The 23,833-nt window shown below is 35.1% G+C and overlaps 1 protein-coding gene across 6 annotated transcripts in view; it reads left to right on the top strand.

Moving 5' to 3' along the window:
- LOC144238239 (cadherin-18) overlaps positions 1–23,833 on the top strand; it is a 595,479-nt gene that overhangs the window by 482,451 nt on the left and 89,195 nt on the right. For 5 of the 6 annotated variants that reach the window (XM_077772003.1, XM_077772030.1, XM_077772038.1 and 2 more), the window contains exon 6: positions 20,786–20,973. The exons of the other annotated variant lie outside the window; for it this stretch is intronic. In XM_077772003.1, the coding sequence (XP_077628129.1) occupies positions 20,786–20,973 (188 nt within the window). The remainder of the gene's footprint in view (positions 1–20,785; positions 20,974–23,833) is intronic. 6 annotated transcript variants of the gene reach the window in all.

A 23,833-nucleotide genomic window follows, 5' to 3' on the forward strand; every position in this document is an offset into this window, starting at 1 on the left:
AATGTATTTCCCTGCCTTCATTGTACGCTTTGTTAACAATTTACTTCGATTTTCCTTTAATATTTGCTCTAGATAATTATGTTTTTTTCCCAATTAAATTATAATTTTATCACCTGAAGGAAATGGAACAATCAACTGTCCCCATTACAAAGACCTTTTTTTTTGCTTTTTGCTATTTTATATATGAAGCCATGCATAAAATTGTCATTATGTTTGTTGTGTTAAATAGTGAATAATTTTAAAAAGTTAATGTTTATTATNAACCATTAGGGGAGGAGCAAAGAGAGAGGGAGACATAGAATGCAAGACAGCATCCAGACTCTGAGCTCTCAGCACAAAACCTGACATGGGGCTTGAACCCATAAACTGCAAGATAATGACCTGAGCCGAAGTTGGACACTCAACCAAGTGAGCAACCTGACACCCCTAGTAAATAACTTTTAAGTCAATAATAATTTATGCTTTCTGGTGGCATTTGCTCTTTCCTGGATTGCTGTCCCTGTAAAGGAAATTCTACATTTTGTATAAAAATCGTTCTGCTGTTCCTTTTTATACTGATCTACTATCTATGAATTCTTTACTTTTTTTTCTTATAATTTTTCTACTTTTTTTTTAGAGTGTATTTCCACTAGGAGTAGAACTCTAATTTGAAGGATTTTCCTTATTTTAAAATGTAGTAAATGATGTAATTGTCTGCTGACTATCTTGTCTGTTAAAAATCAGTTATCGGAAGGGCGGAAATGGTGGGGGAAAGGGAGAGAAGCAAACCATGAGAGACTTTTGAATGCTGACAAAAACTGAGGACTGATGGATGTGGGGGGAGGGGGGGATGGGCATGGAGGAGGACACTTGTGGGGATGAGCACTGAGTGTTATGTGGAAACTAATTTGACAATAAACTATTAAAAAAAAAAAAAGAAAATTAAACTATAAAAAAAAAAATAAAAAAAAAATCAGTTATCAGTCTAATTGCTTTATTGTAGGTTAGTTTTTTCCACTTTAATGGATCTTACTTTAATTATTGTTTTGTATTTGATATTCAAGAGTTTAACTCTGGTGCACCTAAGAGGTACTTACTTTAAAAAAAGTCTGCTTTTCAGTTATAAGAAATTTTTAAGCTATCTTTTGTTAGTTCTGAAAATTTTGTTCAATAGTAGTCAAAAAAAATTTTTTTTCTTTGTTTTGTCACTTCCTTCCTACTGGCTGTGCGAAAACCTGAGTGTTAGTGATGAGGGTTTGGGGTGATGGTGGGGTTCAGAGCTGATGGCCAAGAAAGAATTCTTGAAGGCGTCTTCAGTGCAAAAAGGTGACTTTATTCAAGTCCTGGGACAGGACCCTTGGGCAGAAACAAGCATTGGGGGAAGGGAGAGTATGAAGAATGCTGGTTATATACTATGGAGTTGGAAGAAGTTAAGTCTTTCCTCCAGAAGAACTTTGATATGCTAAAGATAAGATAAGAGGCCTTGAGATTGTTAAGCTGAAGTTGTTTTTCCTCTAGTAAGGCCTTGACATTATGACAGTAGAGGATTCCTGAACATATGGTTTCCTCTGTATTTGCCTCAAGTATTTGCCAGTGGGCTGCAGGTTATAAGGAAATATAATTTTACCTCCCATATCCTTCTCACCTTTGTTTCCCACTTGACTGTGGAGGGGAGGGTGATGTTAGGGTCTCCAGGAAACTGAGTTTATAGAATTCTGGAGATTAGTCTATTGATATGATCACCTTTTTCTTTTAATTTAGTAAGATATTTGTAAACTGAAGGAGACTCCTGTCCTACATGACTGTGATCTCTATCAGCCATTTGTTTTCTTTCCTTTCCTTTGTTCCTGGGGAGCCAGGAGTGCCTGAGGAATATCACACACATCCCACCTGGGGGTGGGAGCTGGTGGGGGTGGGGAATAGTGTGTTCTAGCTTGTGCTCTGTCCTCAGCTTGCTTTATGGTCCCTCATTGTAAGGTCTTGTAGTTATGTGCCATATATCTATGATTTTTTGTTTGTGTATTTACTTATTATGTTTATCTCTCCCTTCTTTAGCCTGGATATTTTATATTGCCCTACATTCTAATGCAGTAACTTTTTCCACTTTGTTTATTCTCTAATAACTTGTGTGTTAAAGCCATTAAGTACACACTTTAGCACTGAAATGTTTTAGTTCTATAATTTTCATTTCACTTATTAAATATACATCATTGGTATCTGCTAAAATTATCTACTTTTTTCCCAATTATCTACTTTTATTCATGCGTTCTTAAACATTAATCATGATCATTTCAAAACTCTTTTCTAATAACTCTAATATCAGTATCAAATCTGGGTATTTTTATTGATTTTTTTTCTTTTGGTTTTGATAGTTTTCCAGTTCTAAGCATGCTTTGGAATTATTGATTGAACATTATGTATAGAGAGTTTTATAAATCACTGATTATGTCATTTTCCTCCAAAGAGAGTTATTTTCCTATAGATAACATAGAATTTCATTTACCTAAATTACTTAGACTTTCTTAGAACTGCATTCTATCATTTCCCCTTATCCCTAGGAAGTAGTTTTTATTCCTAAACACACATTTTTCTCTAAATCAACCAAAGCACGTACCAGTTCTGATTTCTACTGTCTCCTGGCTGCTGAAATCTCTATTAGCTCTGTTTTGTCTTGGTTTCTTGGAATCTTCACATGTGCACATGTAGTGTATGTATCTGCAATCATCACAGAAATACTGCTTTCACATTTTGGGGACCATTTCTCTGAGGTTTCTTCTTTCTGTGCCTTGGTTCTTATTTGAGCTACTGTGCCAGCCCTGAGTCCTAGACTCCCTTCCACAAACTACATAATTGCTGCTTGGAGTCTTTCCCCTAGCACTACATATTTAAAAAGGATGCCTTGAGTCATTGTCAATATGAAAACTCATACTGCTGTCCTTCCTTTTTCTCAAAGATCATATCTCTTTCAGGCCTTTTTACATTGAATACACTCCAATGACTTGAAACAGTCATTGTGTGTATAACACGTCACCATCTTGATTGGAAAGATCAACCCACTGATGTTTAGGTTGAAAGATCATGGGTGATACATGAATAGTATGTCCATTTGATATTCAATATTGATGAAGTTTTGGGGTGATGGTGGGGTGGTCTGGAGCCTTCAGCCAAGAAAGAATTCTTGAAGATGTTCTTGGTGCAAGAAGGTGATTTTATTACAGTACAGGGACAGAACAGGTGGGCAGGAAGAGCTGCACTGCAGTCGTGATGGGTAACTCATCATATACCCCCAGGTTGGGAAGGGGTCAGGGATAGAGTAAGTCTCTAAGGAATTTAGAAGCAAGGTTTCCAGGTCCTTGAGGGGCCAGCTGTTGCTAGGGAACATCATTTATTACTGTTTAATAAAACCTCAGTCATGAGACCCCTCAGATGTATACTGGGGGAAGTGGGAGAGGATAAGCTTGGTGTATGATGGCCAGCATATATCTTGGGGCAGTTGAGATAAAGGAAGTAGACTTACAGGATCCTGGAGATTGAGATAATGTTAAGCCAAGATTCCCTTTTGCCCCCAGCAAAGTGTCATCATCAAGACAGCTGAGCTCCTAAGGGAGGTCACTCTGCCAATTTCAAGGACTTGTCAATGGGCTGTAGGCAGTGTGGGAATTTAATTTTTCATATGCCTTTGTTTCCCACATCACCATGGCAAGTACCTAAACCATTTCCTTTGTCGCTGGGTAGCCAGGAATATCCAAGGAATGTCACACACATCCCCACCAGGGGGGTGGGGCTTGGGCTGTTCTTCTGTATTTTGCCCTCAGCTTGCCCCATGCTGCTTCCTCATCAAATATGGATAAATTGAAAGTATGAATTCAAAGAAAGCTGGAATTCTGAAATTAACTGTAAAACCTGCAAGTTATTGATCTATTATAAATATTTTTTCATCCAGCTTTGTAGAGACAAAGTGTGTTTATTTAGTATTAGGAGATTAAGTATATAAAATATATACTTAAGTATATAAAATAAGAATAAACAAAAATAATTATATATTCTAATAAAAAGGGTACAAATACTTTTAGAGCATATTCTTTCATACAAGGTAGTAGCTATAAACAAATAAGGTTGTGGCATCACTCCAATTTTAAATTTGAGTATTTTGAAATAATAAGATTATCTATTTAGAAACTTATTAGTTATAACATGTCAATAATTTTCTGACTTATATTTAATCTCTTTGGCTGCATGCTGTGGTGAAGTTATAGATTTCTTTTCCTTTGCTTACCCTGTTTAGTATGGATACGCATGCTGATGGTAATAAGCATATATTAATGAGAAATTATGTGATTGTTACTAATTGGTGTTTACAAATCATTTTTTTAATTCTTCACAAAATACTGGAAAAAAAGTAGAAATGATCTGTAATTAGAATTTATAAGTTTCGGGGTACCTGGGTGGGTCAGTTGGTTAAGAGTCCAGCTTCAGCTCTGGTCATGATCTCATGGTTCGTGGGTTCGAACACTTCATCTGGCTCTGTGCTGAGAGCTCAGAGCATGGAGCCTGCTTTGGATTCTGTGTCTCCCTCTTTCTCTGCCCCTCCTCCTCTCATGTTTTGTCTCTCTCTGTCTCTCAAAAATGAATAAACATAAAAAAAATAAAAAATAAAAATAATTTATAAGTTCACAGTTTTTCATTTTTTCATGAGTCATGTTTCCGAATGAAAGTGAGAGAATACTAAGAAAGAGAAATGGCCCACTTTACCAGTACTTTGAAAGAAAATTTTCTTACAGGATAATGAGCCTTGTAGTAGTGCATGTATAAACATGGTAATACCAAATATGTTAGGGTGAGCAACACAGGTTTATTTATTTTATTTATTTTTTATTATTTTAAGTTAAGCAACTTAAAAAATACTATGCAAGAGTACAGTGGAATTATAATATAGAACAATTGTTCTTGTAATGTGTGGCATTGTAATCTGCATACTGTAGTCATTCTTTATTCCTATAGTAAAAACATTGCAGCCAGAGCTTAACATAATGCTTAATGATCAAGATTCCATACAAGTTTTTCAGATGCCAGAAATTTCCAGATTCCTCGTATGTCTTTTTAAATTTGAGAGTAGCATTTCCAATGTATACTGCATCTGCTGTGTAAAGCAATTTAAAGTAGAGATTTAGAAACTTTTGGTTAATCTTATCTATAATGTCAGACATCCTGGATAAGTCAGATATCACAGCCTAACACCTACATGTCAATCAGTTTTCCCCTAGAAGCATCTATAAATAAATATCATATGTAAGTAGTCACTTTCCCAAGAAAATGCTATTAATGTAAGAAAAATATTAAGTAGTCAAAATAATTATAATTATCAAATCGATTACAGCTTTTGTAGGCTGGGACCCAGGGTTTATTTTTGAGAATGACTTATTTACTCATCTGGCAAAGTTACTGAAGGAAAGAAACAAGGTCTTTTTAAAAGCAATTAGAATCAATATTATCCTGGGGAAAAAGTGCATTCAAAGGGTCAAGCTTCAATGAATCAAATGCCTTTTTATTATTGCCACCAAGTCTTCCTTTCTTAAATATACTTCATCTAATCATTAGCGTTTCATGATGTAGTCTAAGAAATTAGGTGAAAAGGATCACATATGGCACAGAAAACTATAGCACATTCAGAAGCAGAAATATGAAATAATGATATCTGTATCTCTCTGCCATATAAAATTACAATCTTAAAACCAAAATGGATAATTATAGAACTATTTAAAGATATATCTGAAAATTGCTAATGAGGTAAAATACAACTTATGTATATTAAAGCTAAGAAAGAAAAACATCCTTTATTGATATGTTATAAGTAACTTGGTGCATAAACTTCAGTAATACATATTGTACCCCCTCAGATCTTAGATCCAAGCTTCACATCCAGGATTTTACATCATAATTGTTTCAGTATATTTAACTTTTACAGATAATAGAAAATCCTGCCTTAAAATAATCCCAGGCATCAAAATACCATAGATTCTGTAGTAGAATTGATATAACAAACATTTCATTTAGGGAAGAAGAAAAATAAAACTCTCTCCACACACTTTCAATGTTTTCCATGAATGTTATTTAACAGTCACTGAGAGTGATCCAATCTTCATGATACCAATAAAAAAAGAAATTTAGGTAAATATATTATCAACATTTTGCTTTGACAGCCATTAGCTTATAATGAAAAAATGACCTGAAGTTTAAACAATGAGGAGAGACAAATTTTAGTGGATCTGAACACAGATTTCTATATTCTAGAAAATGGTTGGCTCAATACATTTAACCTAGCACTAGAGCCTAAACTGGCAACATCTACAGAACTTAAGAGTCTGAAGTTTTTTCAGTTTAAAACGTTTTCTTTAAGTTTATTATTATTTTTTTTATTTTAAGAGACAGAGAAAATGCAAGCAGGGAAGGGGCAGAGGAAGAGGCAGAGGGAGAGGGCTCTGTACTGTTAACATGTAGGGCTTGACCTCACAAAACTCTGAGATCATAACCTGAGCTGAAATCAAAAGTGAGCCACTTAGGCACCCCTGAATCTCCTTCTTTTTAACATGGCCACCTCTTTATCTAGATACCTTTCACTTGCATATTCATGTAGGTGCTTCTGTGCTCTCTGTCTTCCTGATGCTGAAAATATAGAGAACATTATAAGAATCAGGGATTCTTTCTACTGGAGTTCTGTTGTAGGGTTCTGTGCAGCCTGAGTGCCATACTCTAGAAAAATGAGAGTTTAGGGAATTGCATGTATTCTGCTATTGTTATAATTATAAGTTTTCTCCCAGTAGATTTTATATTTCACTGTGATTGTAGTGGTATAAGTGCACTTGAAACAGTGGCAAATTGGTAAGCTGATATTGTGGAAATCCAGAGGGAGAATAAGATAGCATGTAGGCTCCAGAAGCTGGCATTTTAGCTTGCTAGCCCTTGAAAATGGAGGAAGTGTACAATTAATGTGAATTTATTAGGATGTTACTAGAATAAGGTATCTGGCGTGAAACCAGGGATTAGTCTGAAGTGGAAAATGGAAACTCTACTTAGTCAACAGAAGCCAGAGCATAGACATTGACATTAAGACTTATCACTGAGAACCCAAGCAAATTGGGGAAATAGGAGATTAGATACAACTGAATGCAGAATACATAAACTGGAAGACAAGTGTGAGGAAACTAGCCAGAATGCATTAGAGAGGCAAAAGATAAACAAACAAATAAATAAACTAAAAAGAGGGATTAAAATACATAGCAAAAGAAAACAAATTTACAATGTACAATCATAGTAGTTTCAGATGAAGAAAGGAAAGAGAATGATGAGGCAGTAATAAACTAGACTGTTTTCATGAATAAGTATAGACATTAAACCTTAGACAAATTATCATAAGAAATCCCATATGTGTTGGAAAATATTATTACATACATGTGTTAAGGTGTAGTTTAGCATTTTAAAAGCAAAGAGAAAGGAATTTGACATACCATGGGCTTCTCATCAACAGTAATAGAAAATAGATGACAATAGTATTGTTCTCAAACTTGATGATAAGAGAGAGCGCTTCTGGGAGGCTCAGCCTGTTAAGCAAGCGACTTTGACTCAGGTCATGATCTCACGGTCTGTGCATTCGAGCCCTGCGTCAGGCTCTGTGCTGACAGCTAGCTCAGAGCCTGGAGCCTGTTTTGGATTCTGTGTCTCCCTCTCTCTCTGACCCTCCCCTGTTCATGCTGTCTCTCTCTGACTCTCAAAAATAAACAACATTAAAAAATTGATGATAAGATGAAATATAATCCATTACTCTAGAAATCTTTAACCTATTAAATTGCATTAAAATAAGGATGAGATTAAAAATATATGTTGAAAGAAAAGGAATGAGTTCACTTTTCAGAGAACCTCATTGGAAAACTGCTTAAGATTTGTCTTGTATTGCAGTCATTCACAACATTCATTCTCACTAATCTTATTGCCTTAAAAAATTGTTTGGAATAGAAATTTACTGACTTTGCATCTTAAAGTACTTGATATCTCTTACCTGGACTTGTATATTTAATTATATGCTTGCAATTATGCATTCTCTCCCTGCCTTTTACATGTTTTCCTATAAATAGAAGATATTTTCCCATTGAATTGGGGATTGGCCATTTAATTTGCCTTGATCAAAGACATCTGAAAGGTTGTGGCTTGAATCACATTGGAGCATAAACCTTAATAAGCTTGCTGTTCGGCTCAGTTCTCTTGTTCTTGGCTTTCACTCTGATAAAAACAATATTTATTTTAATTTTTTAACGTTTTTTTTTTTTTTTTTTTTTTNNTTTTTTTGAGAGACAGAGAGAGACAGAGCATGAGCAGGGAAGGGGAAGAGAGAGAGGGAGACACAGAATCTGAAGCAGGCTCCACACTCTGAGCTGTCAGCATAGAGCTGGATGAAGGGCCCAAAGATCCACAGACTGCGAGATCATGACCTGAGTCAAAGTCAGATGCTTAACCAACTGAGCCACTCAGGCACCCAATAAAAACGTAATTTAGAAAGAATCTCTCCTTCAGTCTAATGAGAAAATACTGGTGCTTAATAGAGGTGAATATATCAGGGCCTAGCAGAGTTGTAGGAAGACAGAGTTCTTATATAAAAGAAGAAATAATGTTTGTGATTATAAGTTATTGAGTTAGAATTTGTTTGTTAATGCAAAAGAAAGTGACTAATAAACAAAGCTCATTCTATATTGTATCTCTCTAGAAGCAAGTTTCTGTTACCACCAACACCATGACCAACACTGCCACCACTACTACACAAAATGATGTGAAATTGTGTTTGAAGAAGAAAAGAGTATGAAAGAAAGTTTATAGGGTGCTCAAATATGACTGTGTTCTGCTTTGGAAATATTTCCAGAGATAATTTAGAAGGTAGAAAATGTACCTAATGAATCCATGGCTTCAGAAGAAGAGGTTTTATAAAAGAATGTCTGTAATGTGAGTTATTTTTTATAAGCTGCATTTGATAAGACACTACAAAAAAGAGGAGTACAAAAAAAATTGGTCTGTTTTCTAGTAAACATGAAAGGGAGATGAAGGAAACCAGAAATTTCATGACTTTCAGGGCTGAAAATGCAAGGATTCAGCAAGTAAGTTAGTTTCAGAACTTTGGGAACAAAAATCCTTGTAGTGATTGTACAGAATAATTACTGAATTACTATGAAACACTGACATTATTTTCTGTTAAAATGGGGCATTTTTATTATTTTGTCCTTATTTATCCTTAATTATATATCGAATTTGTGGTGAGCAAATAATATGTCCTAATTCAGTGGTCCCTAGATCAAGAAGAAACATGTTAATTTATGACTGTTTCACATGATGTTGAAATTCAAGTCCGGTTCCATGGTTTAAAGAGATTCGGGAGTATCAGGAGGCAAATAAATGGATTTTATCCCTAAGAGGCACACAAATATTTGTGAATGGAGGATGGAATATGAATGGATTGTATTATTTGTTCATAAGTGTGGATTCCTTTCTCTCTCTCATCATGTTTTCCTGTAAATGGCAAATATGTCTCTATTACTTTAATTCTGTGCTTTGCCAATGACTTTGGCCAAGACACCAGTCTTGAAGAGATGCTCTAACTGCTCTTCCGTGGTTTCATTTTGTGTTCATGATCTCTCCTCCTCCCAATTGTTGACTTTTCAGATCATATTGTGGAATAAAAATTCATTTGGAATTGAGCCTATCCTAGCAGAGAGATAGTCAAATCATAGTTTTCTTTCTTTCTTTGTTTCTCTCTTTCTTTGTTTCTCTCTCCCTCCCTCCCTCTCCCCCCCCCAGTTCCCACCCTTCCTTCCTTCCTTCCTTTCTCCCTCCCTTATTCTCTCCTTCTTTTCCTTTCCCTTCACTTATTCCCTCCCATCATTTTTCCTTCCTCCCCCTCCCCCCACTCTCTTTCTGCCCTTCTCTCTCCCTTCCTTCTTTCTTTGAACAGTAAAAATAGGTGGTTTCTATTAAAGCACAGGGACAAGACCATGGGCAAAAAGAGCTGCACTGGGATTATGAGGAGTAATTGATTATGCACTTGTGAGTCAGCAGGGCGAGTCTTGAAGGAATTTGGAACCAATGCTTCCAGGACCATGAGGAGCTGGATACTGTTAAGATTAGGTAACTTACTACTGTCTAGTAAAGCACTAGTCATGAGACCTAAGATGTATATCCATGGACCATATGTTTGGAACATAATAGCTAACTTAAATCTTACCAGAGAGAGATAGAGGAAGTTTTCAGAGCGACTTTGTTATGTTAAAGGAGACCGACTTGTAGGATCCTGGAGGCTGGGCTAATGTCAAGCCAAGCTTGCCTTTTGCATGTAGCAAAGTATTAACATTAAAGCAGGAGAGTACCTAGAGGAGAGTCACCCTACCTGCCTCAGTATTTGTCAATGGGCTGCAAGTTGTAAGATTTATTTTCTTCTAATTTTTTTGCCTTGTTCTTCACATCATTTCCCCCTGAACAATTTTGAACCTTAACTCTTTAAGGTTGCTGAGAGTGGAAGGTCATATCTTCTGTAACTTCTTCCTGCTGAATAGGGGTGTAGAAATTTCCCTGCCTATGGGTCAACACTGCCCAGTTGGGGACTTATAAATAGGAGTTAAGAAAGGCAAAGGAAGCTAATCCAAGGTAGACAGTATATGTGGATCTTCCCAAATAGAAAGGATCATGTGTCAGATTGAAGTTACAGTACCAGAGTCTCAGGACCAGGTGGAGAAACGTGGGAGAAAACAGCAAAATATAATTAGAATAAAAGTTGCTCAAATAAGAGTCCTTTGATAGTTGACCAAAATCCTCCTCCAATCCAGGAATTTAATCAATCATTAAAGGAAAAAGAGATTATTTTAAGTCCCAATTTGAATATTTATGCCATCTAGTAAACTAGTCACATTTCTGTGGTAATCTGGAGTATATACATTACTCTCTTTTAATAAAGCATAGGTTCTTCCTTGAGCTGCAACCAAGATATTAAGGACCGTTTGGTTTTGGAGGGCTACTTTTTGAATTTGTGGCTAACTGCATGTCGAGCTTAGTTAAAGATGGACACAGTATGCTTGGCTAAAGTCTCTATTTGCAATTTTATATCAAAAGAGGTAGCTCCAAGGACAAAAAAAAAAAAAAAAAAGGCTAAGGGAGATGACCATCAAGAAGCCATCTTTCTTTGATGCCTAAACTTAACAATATCCTAACCATGAGGAATCACTGGCATGTGGGAGAAGAGGTCTGGAGATATGGGCATCCCCAAGTGCATCGTCTAATACAATTATAAGGAAAATGAGGCCATTCATTATTTCCATAAGCCCATAGTTAACCCTAAGGAGTGGGGGTATGCTTCATCTTTTAAGGAGTGATTTTATCATCTCAGACATACAGAATTGGTCAAAGTGATAGCTAAGTTGTGCAATTGTTGGGAAATCCGCCCCAACAATTCGAATTTCCAGCTATTCGAATAATCCTATGCCCATGGGTCCTGTTATTATCCCTGTTATTAAAAAGCATGAAGATTCTCTACACATATGCTATTGTGGCAATTTCTCTGAAGTTTACCTCAAGTAGTCTAGCTTAGACAGACTATAGTTCAAAGACAATCAGAATTAGAATTTAACATCCCCAAAGGTGTGTTACTGAGATACAATTTTTCTCTCTATAATTACCATCAATTACAGAGATATTAAAATCAAGACTAATTTGTTTGTAAAACAAGTTCAGTTTCAGAAATCTTGACCTAATTATTTGTATAAGCTCAGCAATATAGATTTTTAAAAATTTGTTTGCTTGAATGTTTTATAAGGAAACTCTTGATTGAACTTTTAGTCGCCTCTCTAGGCCAGAAGCCAATCCAAATACCATCAGACATACCTGCACTACCTATAGATTTGGGTGAATTTCTCTTCTCGAGGTCCCCAAAATATCCTAAGGTTTCTGCACCTGCCAGAAAGTGCCCTCACCTGGTAAATACTGGAAAGTACCCTCACCTGGTAAGGGTTCTGGGAGCTTTGTAAGCAAGGATCAAGGCAACACTTCCAAGGGGCTTTATAGCTCCATGTTTCATAAAGGTAACCTTCATTCCTTAAAGCTAACTGGTCACAACTGAGTCTATGCATATCTCTCTCAAATATGACATTCAAGTCGAAGACTTGGTAAAATTACCAACCAATGTTTCCAGTGATATATTATTATAAGGAGAACAGACTCTTACTGAACTTAGGAAATAAATAGATTGTCATGAAAGAAAGAATACTTGTTGACACTTTTTGAATTTCAGAAGGCTCTGGTAGGGAGAAAAGTTAAATGCTTCAGTTTGTTCACAATTCAATACTTTATCACAGTTTTTAATATCATAGATGTCTTAAGAGAAAATTTCCTTAATCTGAAGGAGCAAACATTAGAGAATAACAAGAGTCACTAAAACTGTAATCATCTTCCTCAATTTAGGGTACCTGGGTGGCTCAGTCACTTAAGCGCGGCTTTTTGCTACTGTTCATGAGTTCAAGCCCTGCGTTGGGCTCTATGCTGACAGCTCAGAGCCTGCAGCCTGCTTCAGATTCTGTGTCTCCCTCTTTCTCTGCTCCTCCCCCACTCACATTTTGTCTCTTTCTCTCAAAATTAAAGATTAAAAAATAAAATAAAATAAATGATCTTCTCAATTCATTTAGTTCCATGTTATCAAATCTTAATTAGGTTTAATGTAGCCTTTTAGTTAGTTCTGAAAATTTCTTACCCATTTTAGTTTTAGGATTTTAAAGATATCAAAATCCTGTATTTATTAAAAGTCCTTTTCATGAATCTCCTTGAAGATGGATATGTTTCTCAAGAGCATCCAGAATGGTAATTGTAAATGACAAAAGACACAAAAATTGAATGGTTAAAGATTTGAGAGTTCATTATAATGCAATTGACAAGGAAAGTCAGTTATTTTTGTGACACATAACACTTGAATAATCAGAATATCAAGTGATGACCTTATACCAGAACATAACATACTAAATAAACAAGCCTAATTTGTCAGAGATTAATTCAAGCCTAATTCAAATGTTGGGGAAGTTTGTTAAAACCCTTTGAAAGTTTTTAAAGCCAGTCCCTCATTAGGATTATGGATTATCAGGGGCGCCTGGGTGGCTTAGTCGGTTAGGCGTCCGACTTTCGCTTAGGTCATGATCTCGCGGTTCGTGGGTTCGAGCCCCGCGTCGGGCTCTGTGCTGACTGCCAGCTCAGAGCCTGGAGCCTGTTTCAGTCTGTGACTCCCTCTCTCTCTGACCCTCCCCTGCTCATGCTGTCTCTCTCTCTCTCCTAGAAATAAATAAAACATTAAAAAAAAAAAAAGGATTATGGATTATCAAAGACCTGATGAAGACAAAACATAGAAACTGGTTTTTGGGGGTTTTTTTAATATTCATACTTTTCATATAATGTAAGATAGAATTAAATATTTGCTGTTTTAAGTTACTGAGATATTTTGGTGATTAATTGACACATACACAACTGACTGATAAACATGCTACATCTGTTATTTTTAGAATACTCATGTGTAGTATAGTATATATTTTATCACGTATTTTGCCTATTTTCTCTATCCCTCATAACAATGTACACTTTATAAGAACAATGGATTTTGTCTGTTTTGTTTACCATTTTCACAGTACTTGAAATTATGCCAGCATGAGGTAAATGACATTTACTGAACAGGCTGACAAACCTTGGCTGACCCAAAATTTCATATGGGGAAGTACAATTTCATGAATAATGAAGAACTTTTAAAGAAAAAAAAATGGAATGGGGCAGAAAGAAGAGATATCAACATCCATTTGGCTTAACAAATAGATGTAGTGAATTTCACAGAGCACCTAGGAAGCACACTCATGTGTACCCTGGGACCCGGGGCGTGTGCACAGTATATTAGAAAATGGAAGGCCCTGGTGCTGTTGCCCATCAGTGTGAAAGGAAATAAATTGGCATCCTGAAGCTTTACGTTTTGACTCTGATTTATGTGCCGTTTATGCTTTGAAAGTAAATAAGATTATTTCATGGTATTAGAAGTGGGAAAGTTTCAAAAAACAAATACATTAAACATAAAATGATCAATGTTACTAGATACACATTAAATTATTATAAGCAAAAGGTATAAACATAGAGAATTGACAAGTTATCTGGTATTCTAAAAACATATCATAATTATACATATAACTTATCAGAAGGCTTCAAAAACTTTTGTATCAAAATCAAAAATGATAGGAGCGTATGAAATTATTGCAATGAAAGAGAAAGTCATCTTTACAGAGTCTGGGGATAAACCAACTATAAACACTCAATTTTCTTTTTAGACCCACTTAGAATTTTTGATAGAATAGAAACAAAAATAACTTCCATATAATAGAAAACAAATGCTTGAAATTTCTGATGTAAATATATTTTTGTTGAAATAATTAAAAACAAAAAGAGATACCATGATAATGTGTAAAAGGAGATATGATATATCAACTAAGAGTCCTACAAAAGTGAAAATGCTTAAGATCAGTCTTGGAAGCGATGAATGTCAAAAGAACCAATAATATTAAAAACTGATATTAAAATAGAGAAAAATAAAAATCTGTACACAGCAAACAAAGAGAGAGACATGTGGGTGGGACAAGGAGTGAAACTATGATGTGTAAATATCCCTTCAATACCATCAAAATATAGAGGTGCCTGTGTGGTTCAGGCGTGTAAGCATCTGACTCTTGATTTTGGCTCAGGTCATGATCTCACGGTCATGGGATGGAGCCCTCAGCATGGAGCCTGGTTGGGATTCTTTTTTCTCTCTCCTTGTGCCCATTTCCCCCACTTGTATGGAAGCTCTCTTTCACCTTCTTTAAAATTAAAAAAAAAAAATTTAAATAACAAAAAATAAGTGTCTTGAAAGAACACTTTTATGATTAGAAAAAAAGATTCAGGATTCAGATTAAAGCATCGCAACAAGTTTTTAATATTAAAACAATATCCAGAACAAAACATATCTTGGCAAACTTATTATAAAGACCAAAATATTAAAGTTGGGAGTGAAAGAAAAGAGCTCACCTAACAGCATGAAATCAGTGGCTGACTGTAGTTTTCTCTTCTGCTGAACTATATCCCCATCTCCTCACAGTATATAATGGTATGAATGTGGATACATTGGCTGGTTTGGGGGATATTTTTGTATTACACAATTTTACACTCAGGTAGAGTATCTTTCCATAGTTGGTGACTATTAAAACAACAGCTAAGGCTGTTTTGTTGTAGCTCATGTAAATATAACCAAGGTTTTTACTATTAGTGTACTGGGGCTGCGCAATTATTAGATGTAATTATATTTTATAAAAGCAGAGCTATTTGTAAAACAATAAAATGATTGATTTACTCTTTTTTTTTTTAATGTATTTATTTTGAGAGAGCATGCATGTGTGAGTAGGGAAGGGGTGTGAGGGGCAGAGAGAATCCCAAGCAGGCTCCAAGCTGCCAGTGTGGCGGCCTATTTGAGGCTCTAGCCCTTGAACCATGAGATCGTGACCTGAGCCAAAACCAAGATTCAGACTCTTAACTGACTAAGCCACCTAAGTGCCCCCAATGACTGCTTTACTTACTAAAGAATTTGAAAAAATAAATTCCTGCATTTTAAAAACATATATTGAGTGGGGCTCCTGGGTGGCTGAGTTGGTTAAGCTTCCAACTTTGGTTCAGGTCATGATCTCACAGTTTATGGGTTTGAGTCCTGCATTGGGCTCTGTGCTGACAGCTTAGAGCCTGGAGCTGCTTCAGATTCTTAGACCCTCTCTCTTTGCTCCTCCCCCACTCACACTCTGTCTCTCTCTGTCTGTCTCTCTCTCAAATAAATAAACATTAAAATCACTTAAAAACATATACTGAGAGGTGCCTGGGTGGCTCAGTCAGTTAAATGTCTCAGGCCATAATATCACGGTTAGTGAGACAGAGCCCCATGTTGGGCTCTGGGCTGATGGTACGAAGCCTACTTGGCCTGGGATTCTCTCTCTCCCTCTTTCCCTGCCCCTCCATGGTGCACTCTCTCTCTCTCTCTCTCAATAAATAAAATTTCAAAAAATTAATTTTTAAAACTGCGTATATTACATGACTTGGGTTTTTTTACATAATTTATTTAAAATGTACAAGTACATGGGGCGCCTGGGTGGCTTAGTCGGTTAAGCGTCTGACTTTCGCTTAGGTCATGATCTCGCGGTTCGTGGGTTCGAGCCCCGCGTCGGGCTCTGTGCTGACTGCCAGCTCAGAGCCTGGAGCCTGTTTCAGTCTGTGACTCCCTCTCTCTCTGACCCTCCCCTGCTCACGCTGTCTCTCTCTCTCTCTCTCTCCTAGAAATAAATAAAACATTAAAAAATTAAAAAAAAAATAAATAAAATAAAATGTACAAGTACATTGTGGATATATATAGATATATGTCATATATATATGATAAGTACAAGTTGTTGTTTTAAATTTGCCTATGTCATTATAAATCCAATTATGTATTTTCCAGAATTGAATGCACTATCTCTCTCTCTCTCACTGATACATAAATGGAATGCAGATATACATACATATAATTAATATGTGTTTGTATACACATACATACTATGTGTGTGCTTATATGCATGTGTGAAAGTGCAGCCTTAGCAGGGTTTTTCAAACCTTTTTCATCCTCTTAGAAACGTATAATGTTACACAGTGTATAACCTTTTGGTGAACTTGCGCAGAGCACTCTGAGGGATATTTTGGCAACCACAGAAGTGCTGATTAGACTGTGCTATAAATTATCCAAGATGGGTATTTTTTTTTCCCCAGAGGGAGTAATTACAGAGAAAAAATAATATGAAAGGCAAAAGGTCATTCACCATGTATTCCAAAATTCTAGGAGTTATGACCTTTATTAATCTTATTTAGATAAAAGTGAATTTTTTTCCTTAATAGTAAACTGACTCTATCAACTGAGCCATATCGTATATAGCAATGCCATAAGCTCAAGCTGTTAGTCAAACATTTACATTTTTTAATTTTTTTTAATGTTTTTTATTTATTTCTAAGAGAGAGAGAGAGACAGCGTTAGCAGGGGAGGGTCAGAGAGAGAGGGAGTCACAGACTGAAACAGGCTCCAGGCTCTGAGCTGGCAGTCAGCACAGAGCCCGACGCGGGGCTCAAACCCACGAACCGCGAGATCATGACCTAAGCGAAAGTCAGACGCTTAACCGACTAAGCCACCCAGGCACCCCAAACATTTACATTTTGAATCATACCCTTTAAAGTTTCTTCCAGGTGTTCTTTAAGTCTATAAGGAATGCAAGTTCTCATAAATAACAGGTAAATGGAGGTTTATATGCAATTATTATTATTTAAAGATAATATATAATTATTTATCGACTATTGGCTCTCAGTTTTTAGAATTCGTAAACATAATTTCATATGTTACATGTCTTTAAGAGTGGTATTTGCATTTTTGTTAGAATTAATATTTAGAGTAAGGTTTGTCTGATATTTTTTCTTATTTTAGGATAATTCAATATATTTCCTCCCATGGTTAATCACACTATACTAAACATGTGACACATAAAGATATTATATTGGGTTAAAGTTACAAATGTGCATATGAATGTTAATGTCTATGTTAAACACAAATATTAATAAAACACCTAAGGTTTAAATATACATTAGGCTCTTTAGAAGGATCCTGGTCCCAAAGACCTTTAAGATTTTTTAAATTATTTAATTCCTAGCAAGTCTATTGTTTATATTCTTTATGTTCTTTATTATCATGTCCATCCAAAGGTCATTGAATTGTATAGTGACTGTCAAAGGCAGGGGGCTGAAGGGAATGAGAAATTGTTTTTCAATGGGCATACAATTTCCCTAATGATGGATGAATAAGTTGTGGAGATCTGTCATGCCACATAGTACCTTTTCTTTACCTTAGGTAAATTTACAATACAATTTGTGCACTTCAAAATGTGTTCATAGAGTAGACCTCATGTTCAGTATTTTTACCACAAACACAAAATAAAACAAAAGCAGAAGACACAAGAAAACATGGAGATGTTGAATATGTTTAATAACTTGATTTTGTTGATGCTATTGCCAGTGTTTGCCTATATTTATACCCATGGAACTGTACACAGTAAATATGTATAGGTCTTTGTATGCCAGTTGCACCTCAGTGAAACTGTGCTGCTTATTTTTCTCTAAAGAACCTCACCATAATTATTGTCCTGGAATTTATAGTATTTTTTAGGTACCTGGCTATTTACATAGTCCTTAGAAGTTCTAAAAAAATTTTCTAAACACTTTCTGACTTCTGAATAAATCTTATCTATCAGCTATTTTCTAGTTATTAGGAGACATTTTAAATACTGTTTACAACTCACAAATTCTCAGCTATATGGAAATAATAAATATTGAAATATTAATCTTAATACACTATCATTTGCCTAATGGAGCATCATGAATGGTGAAGATGCTATGCTTGCAGGGCTTAGAATGTATCAACAAGTATCAGTTCTTTCTCTGACCCTTTGATCTTCTTCCACGGACATGCTTTCTCTTATGAAACACAGCCTAAATGTTTTCTGGGACGAGTCTTTTATGACTACCTTATACAACTTTTTGTAATTTTCTTTGTAAAAACAACGTGCTTTGTAGTACTACTACCATAATAATTATGTGATTGGCTTATTTATTTCTGTGAACTAAGACTTCTTTTGTTTGTAAGTATACATCCCAGTTTTAACTGGTTGAAAGTCTTTTGGGAGGCTTAAAGAATTGTGGTAAATTAAGCTGCTATTTAGAGACCTTAGCAACTAGGAACTTGACTTTCTAGCCTTTCTATCTCAGAAAAAAAAATTAGATGTATTCCAAATTTTGTCTCTAATTTTTTAATAGAATCGTGCCCTATTTTATATAACTACCTAGGAACATTATGGTGTTTACAAAGTCTGAAAATTATCATGGCTTCCTTCTGATACTGACTGAATTTGTACTGAGATTAGGAACTTCAACATGAATTTTGGAAAAGTGACTATTGTCAGAAACCCCTTCCAACATTTCATAGCTTTGCCACCAAAGAGAGACTAAAGGTCTTTCCTCATTCCAGTTCTCACATTTTATGGAATGTATCCTTTTTGGATCATTGTGACTCACCTGCCTACCCTTTCACAAGTCAACTGCAAGTAGAGAGGTAAAGTCCTGTAGGAATTTGGGCCTCATGCTCTTTGCAGATCAATTAAATATGTCAGAACAGATAGACTGTTCAGCAATATGACAGATCCTGATAAAAACACATGATGAAAGTCAGAGGATCATGCATTTCATGGAAGAGGGTGGTCTACCCAGGAAATGTTAAGTCGGTGAGGACTATTGAACTAAAAAATGTCAGGTAGCCTCTCAAATTTTTATAGAAGAGAACTGGGAAAAAAAAGTTTGTTGAATTTTGAATAAACATAGACACATAAATCATATAGCACTTTAAAACAAACAATTGTATCTTTAGAAGCCGATTAGACTACTCCACACCTTTACCAGATATATTAACTTGAAAAAATATTATCACACCATAACTAACAAAACATTGGTTTAGGGACATTATTTTCATACAGGCTCCTCATTCACTTGTCTGTATAGTCTGATTAAGTCCATGCATAATGTTAAACACCATTAATTTAGTCTTGGTTGAAAGTCTTTTATACAATTACATTTTAATTTAAGGTTTCCATCATTTGTATTGCTATTTGAGATTTGCTATAACAAATATATTGTTTTAATAGATATGTTTCTAACTTGTCAATAAAACAATTGGTAATCATGAGACCATTATGTTTCTTAATATCTATTTTATAAGTTTCTTTGAAGAGAGTACTATGAGCTCTTTCTGAAGGAATGTAGTATCAGGACAAACTTTGAAATTTAAAAAAAATTATCAGTGTATATATTCAGTATAAGAACACACTGAAAAATATATTACTGCATATCAGATCATGAGATTTATAGAGTCAATAGTGTTTTAATGTTTTTGACTACAGGATCTGCATGTAATAATTAATTCAATGACAAATAAAGCATCATCCTATGTAGTCATTATATTCATCTTTTTCATTCTTTAAATTAGTCATTTTTATTTTAATTATTTTATTTATGACTTTATTATAAAACCACTTTAAATTCTTTTTAGAAGCTGACCAGGAATACATGGAAATTAAATGCATAAATACATTTACTGTCTCTCTTTGTCATGGCTTTTACATTTCATTAAACTTAACTTTATTGATCATAATAATAATCGTACTTACGGGTACATTATATTGTTTTCTCTGTTTTCACTTTGAATTACAAGTTTACAAACTCTTATATTTTAATTTTGCATGCTATATAGAGGAGAAATGCTTTGGGGATTACGTTAATACTTGACTAATTTAGTTTTGCTCAACATAAGAAGCAAATTAGACCTCCCTTATCTTTTATTCAGTTTCCTATGGATGTAGAGCTAATAAAATATTTTTATTAAGATATCTACAAATTTTTTAATGTAGGTTATTTTACATATATGTTAAAGTTTATGTAAATCTAGTATTTCACTACTAAGCAGTTTACTGATATTTAAAACATAAAAACACATCCATTTTATATACTACTTAATACAATGTTTGTTTGAATATGTGGCCTAACAAGTTTAATTTATTTTTCTTATGAAGCTACTTTATTATGAACCTATTACCATCAGAAAATTTTAATATGAAATATTTTTCAGAGCACTATCAGCTTTATGTTCCTGAGTCAGCTCAAGTTGGGTCAGCTGTTGGGAAAATCAAAGCAAATGATGCAGACACTGGTTCAAATGCTGACATGACCTACTCCATCATTAATGGTGATGGTATTGGGATATTCTCCATCTCCACTGACAAAGAGACCAGAGAAGGGATCCTTTCTTTAAAGAAGGTAAAAAGAGCATACTTTCTCTGATTTAGTCAATTCACCCATTTTTCCATGAATGATCCATAATGGTATGAATAATCCATATTGTCAAGTTGTTAAAATGCTAACATATTTCCTTTTGAAGATGTGATTACTTTTAATTATGGCTATGTCTGACTTTTTGGATCTTTTCTTAGAAAAATAAATATATATAATGGGAAGATCTGATGTAGAATGTACCATGAATGTGCCCCCATCTTTGTTTTCAGATAACAGATTTATCGTGAATTCCAGTTCTATTACTGCTCTATTAATGCATAAATATTAATTATTTTATGTTGCACTAATTTAAGTAGCATTAAGAAACATTTCCAACTAATGTAAAAATCTTCACCATGTTAGCTAACATTCAATATAATACAGGGTTTTGTTTGCCAGTCATGGATTCATCAAGACAGCTTTAGTAGAACCATTATCCTTCTCCCTGACTCTTTTTTATTGTAAAGAATTTGTCATTGGACTAAATCTATTTATTACTTTTTGCTTCTAAGAGTACATTATGTTTATGTCATTGTAAAAATGAAAAAACACAGATATTAGCAAAGAAAGATTTAAATATAACTCCTACTGCAACGTGACTTAGTCTTTTGATATTGAATGATTTTAGCTTGGAAACCTAGTAACATTCAGATCCCGGGGCTTTGTCTTCATCTATTTTGACTCAGAAAGACTAGATAAAAAGGAATTAGCCTTTTTTATCAGTACTCTAGATGATTCTGCTGTAGAATAGGTTCATAACATAGGTTGAGAAATTCTGACATGCTACTGTAGGTATTGAGGTGAATCAATCTATCTATCACCTATCTATCTATCTACCTATCTATCTTTCTGTCATCTGTCTGCATAATTATTTTATTTGCATGTTTTGTATATACTTTTCTATTTGAACTGTATAAATTTTATTAATTCACCCAATACATATAATTTTATATTGGATAAAATTGAGGGTTTATTTATTTATTTATTTTTTAATTTTTTTTTAATGTTTTACTTATTTCTGAGAGAGAGAGAACATGAGCAGGGGAGGGTCAGAGAGAGAGGGAGGTACAGAATCTGAAACAGGCTCCAGGCTCTGAGCTGGCAGTCAGCACAGAGCCCGACGCGGGGCTCGAACCCACGAACTGTGAGATCATGACCTGAGCCGAAGTCGGACGCTTAACCAACTGAGCCACCCAGGCGCCCCGTGGGTTTTTTTTTTTTTTTTAGATGCTTCAAAGAGGGAGACACAAAGTAGAATTTTTTTTTAATTTTATTTATTTTTGAGGGAGAGAGAGAGAAAGAGGGAAATTCAGTGGGGGAGGGGCAGAGAGAGAGAAGGAAAGAAAATCCCAAGCAGACTCCATCCAGTCAGTCCAGAGTCTGACACAGGGCTTGATCTCATGAACTGTGAGATCATGACCTCAGCCAAGATCAAGAATCAGACACTTAACTGACTGAGCCACCAAGGCATCCCAGCAAAATGGAATTCAGAGTGTGTACACACTTACAAAACAGTATTTAGCACCAGACTATGTAAAATATTGATGTCTTCACCTAAAATGCTTTGTCATTTTAATCTTTCTTTCCTTAGATTGTAATGAGAAATGTTATAAAGCAAATCAATGAGTACATGATAAAATGAGGATTTTAACTGCAAGTTGAGAGACTGAATGTATGTCTTTTATGCAGCTGTGTAAAAGGTCAATAGAGACAAGAGACTTAGGATGGTAAAGAGAAGATAATTGATTTAAAAAGATAGACTGGGGTAGATATGACCCTGTGTAGGATCTTGATTGAGGGTGGAAAGAAACAACCCGAGATGCTTTGCCCCCTACCCTGAGAAAATCAAACAGGAGTGCTAAATGAATGGTTGTAAAGATCGCGATGATCCAGCTGGTGTGGGGGCAGCTGAGGAGGAGAGCAATTCTTGCTAATTGAGCACTAGGCCTTCATAAAGGAGGAAGTTGCAGCATATTTGCAAAATGTGAAGGTGATGGATGGTTTGAATATATACAGGATCTGAAATACAAGTATATACTATGCAATTAATAAGTCTAGGGATTTTATCACCCTGTGTGGCCTCAATTAATTTGATGATGTTTGTGCAAAACAAAGACAAAGTAGTTTATGTGCATATGTGTGCACATATATTTAAATAACATTCTTTATTCCACACTTCATTGCACACACACGACAGTTGTTTTTCAAGATGAGAATCGTTTCAATTGTGCAAATGGTACTGATACTGATGATCTACTCAAAATAATCCTTTCACTTTTTTCCATGAATTAATGTTGTAATGTAGTCTATACTTCCTTCAAGATGTATTAATGTTTATATTCATCTAATTCTTTGATCTTTCAAATTAAGATTTTTAAAAAAATGTTTATTTATTTTTGAGAGAGACAGACACAGAGTATGAGCAGGGTAGGGGCAGAGAGGGAAACAGAATCTGACGCAGGCTAACACCTCAGAGCCCAACACAGAACTCGAACTCATCAAGGGTGAAAACATGACTTGACCCGAAGTCCAACGCTCAACCAGCTGAACCACCCAGGTGCCCCAGATTAAGATTATTAACCCAATTTATTTCATTGCCATATTCTGCATATTATAAAAAATTACAAATTGAAAAATAGCCTATGTAACTAAGTGTTTTTTACCTTTTTTACCTTTAAGAGGTACTCATTCAGATGGCAGGAAATGAATAAGACAGTCCTTTAAAACCTGTTTCTTATTTAATCTGTAAGGCAGCTCACCTTGGCCAGCAAGTCAGAACTGCTAATCTTCCCAAAGATCAAAATCAGCACTGCTTTCTAAATCAGTTTGCAGAGCATCTGCTCAT

The sequence above is a fragment of the Crocuta crocuta genome, unplaced genomic scaffold (assembly GCF_008692635.1).
Source record: "Crocuta crocuta isolate KB4526 unplaced genomic scaffold, BGI_CrCroc_1.0 scaffold51, whole genome shotgun sequence".
In the NCBI taxonomy this organism is placed as follows: domain Eukaryota; kingdom Metazoa; phylum Chordata; class Mammalia; order Carnivora; family Hyaenidae; genus Crocuta; species Crocuta crocuta.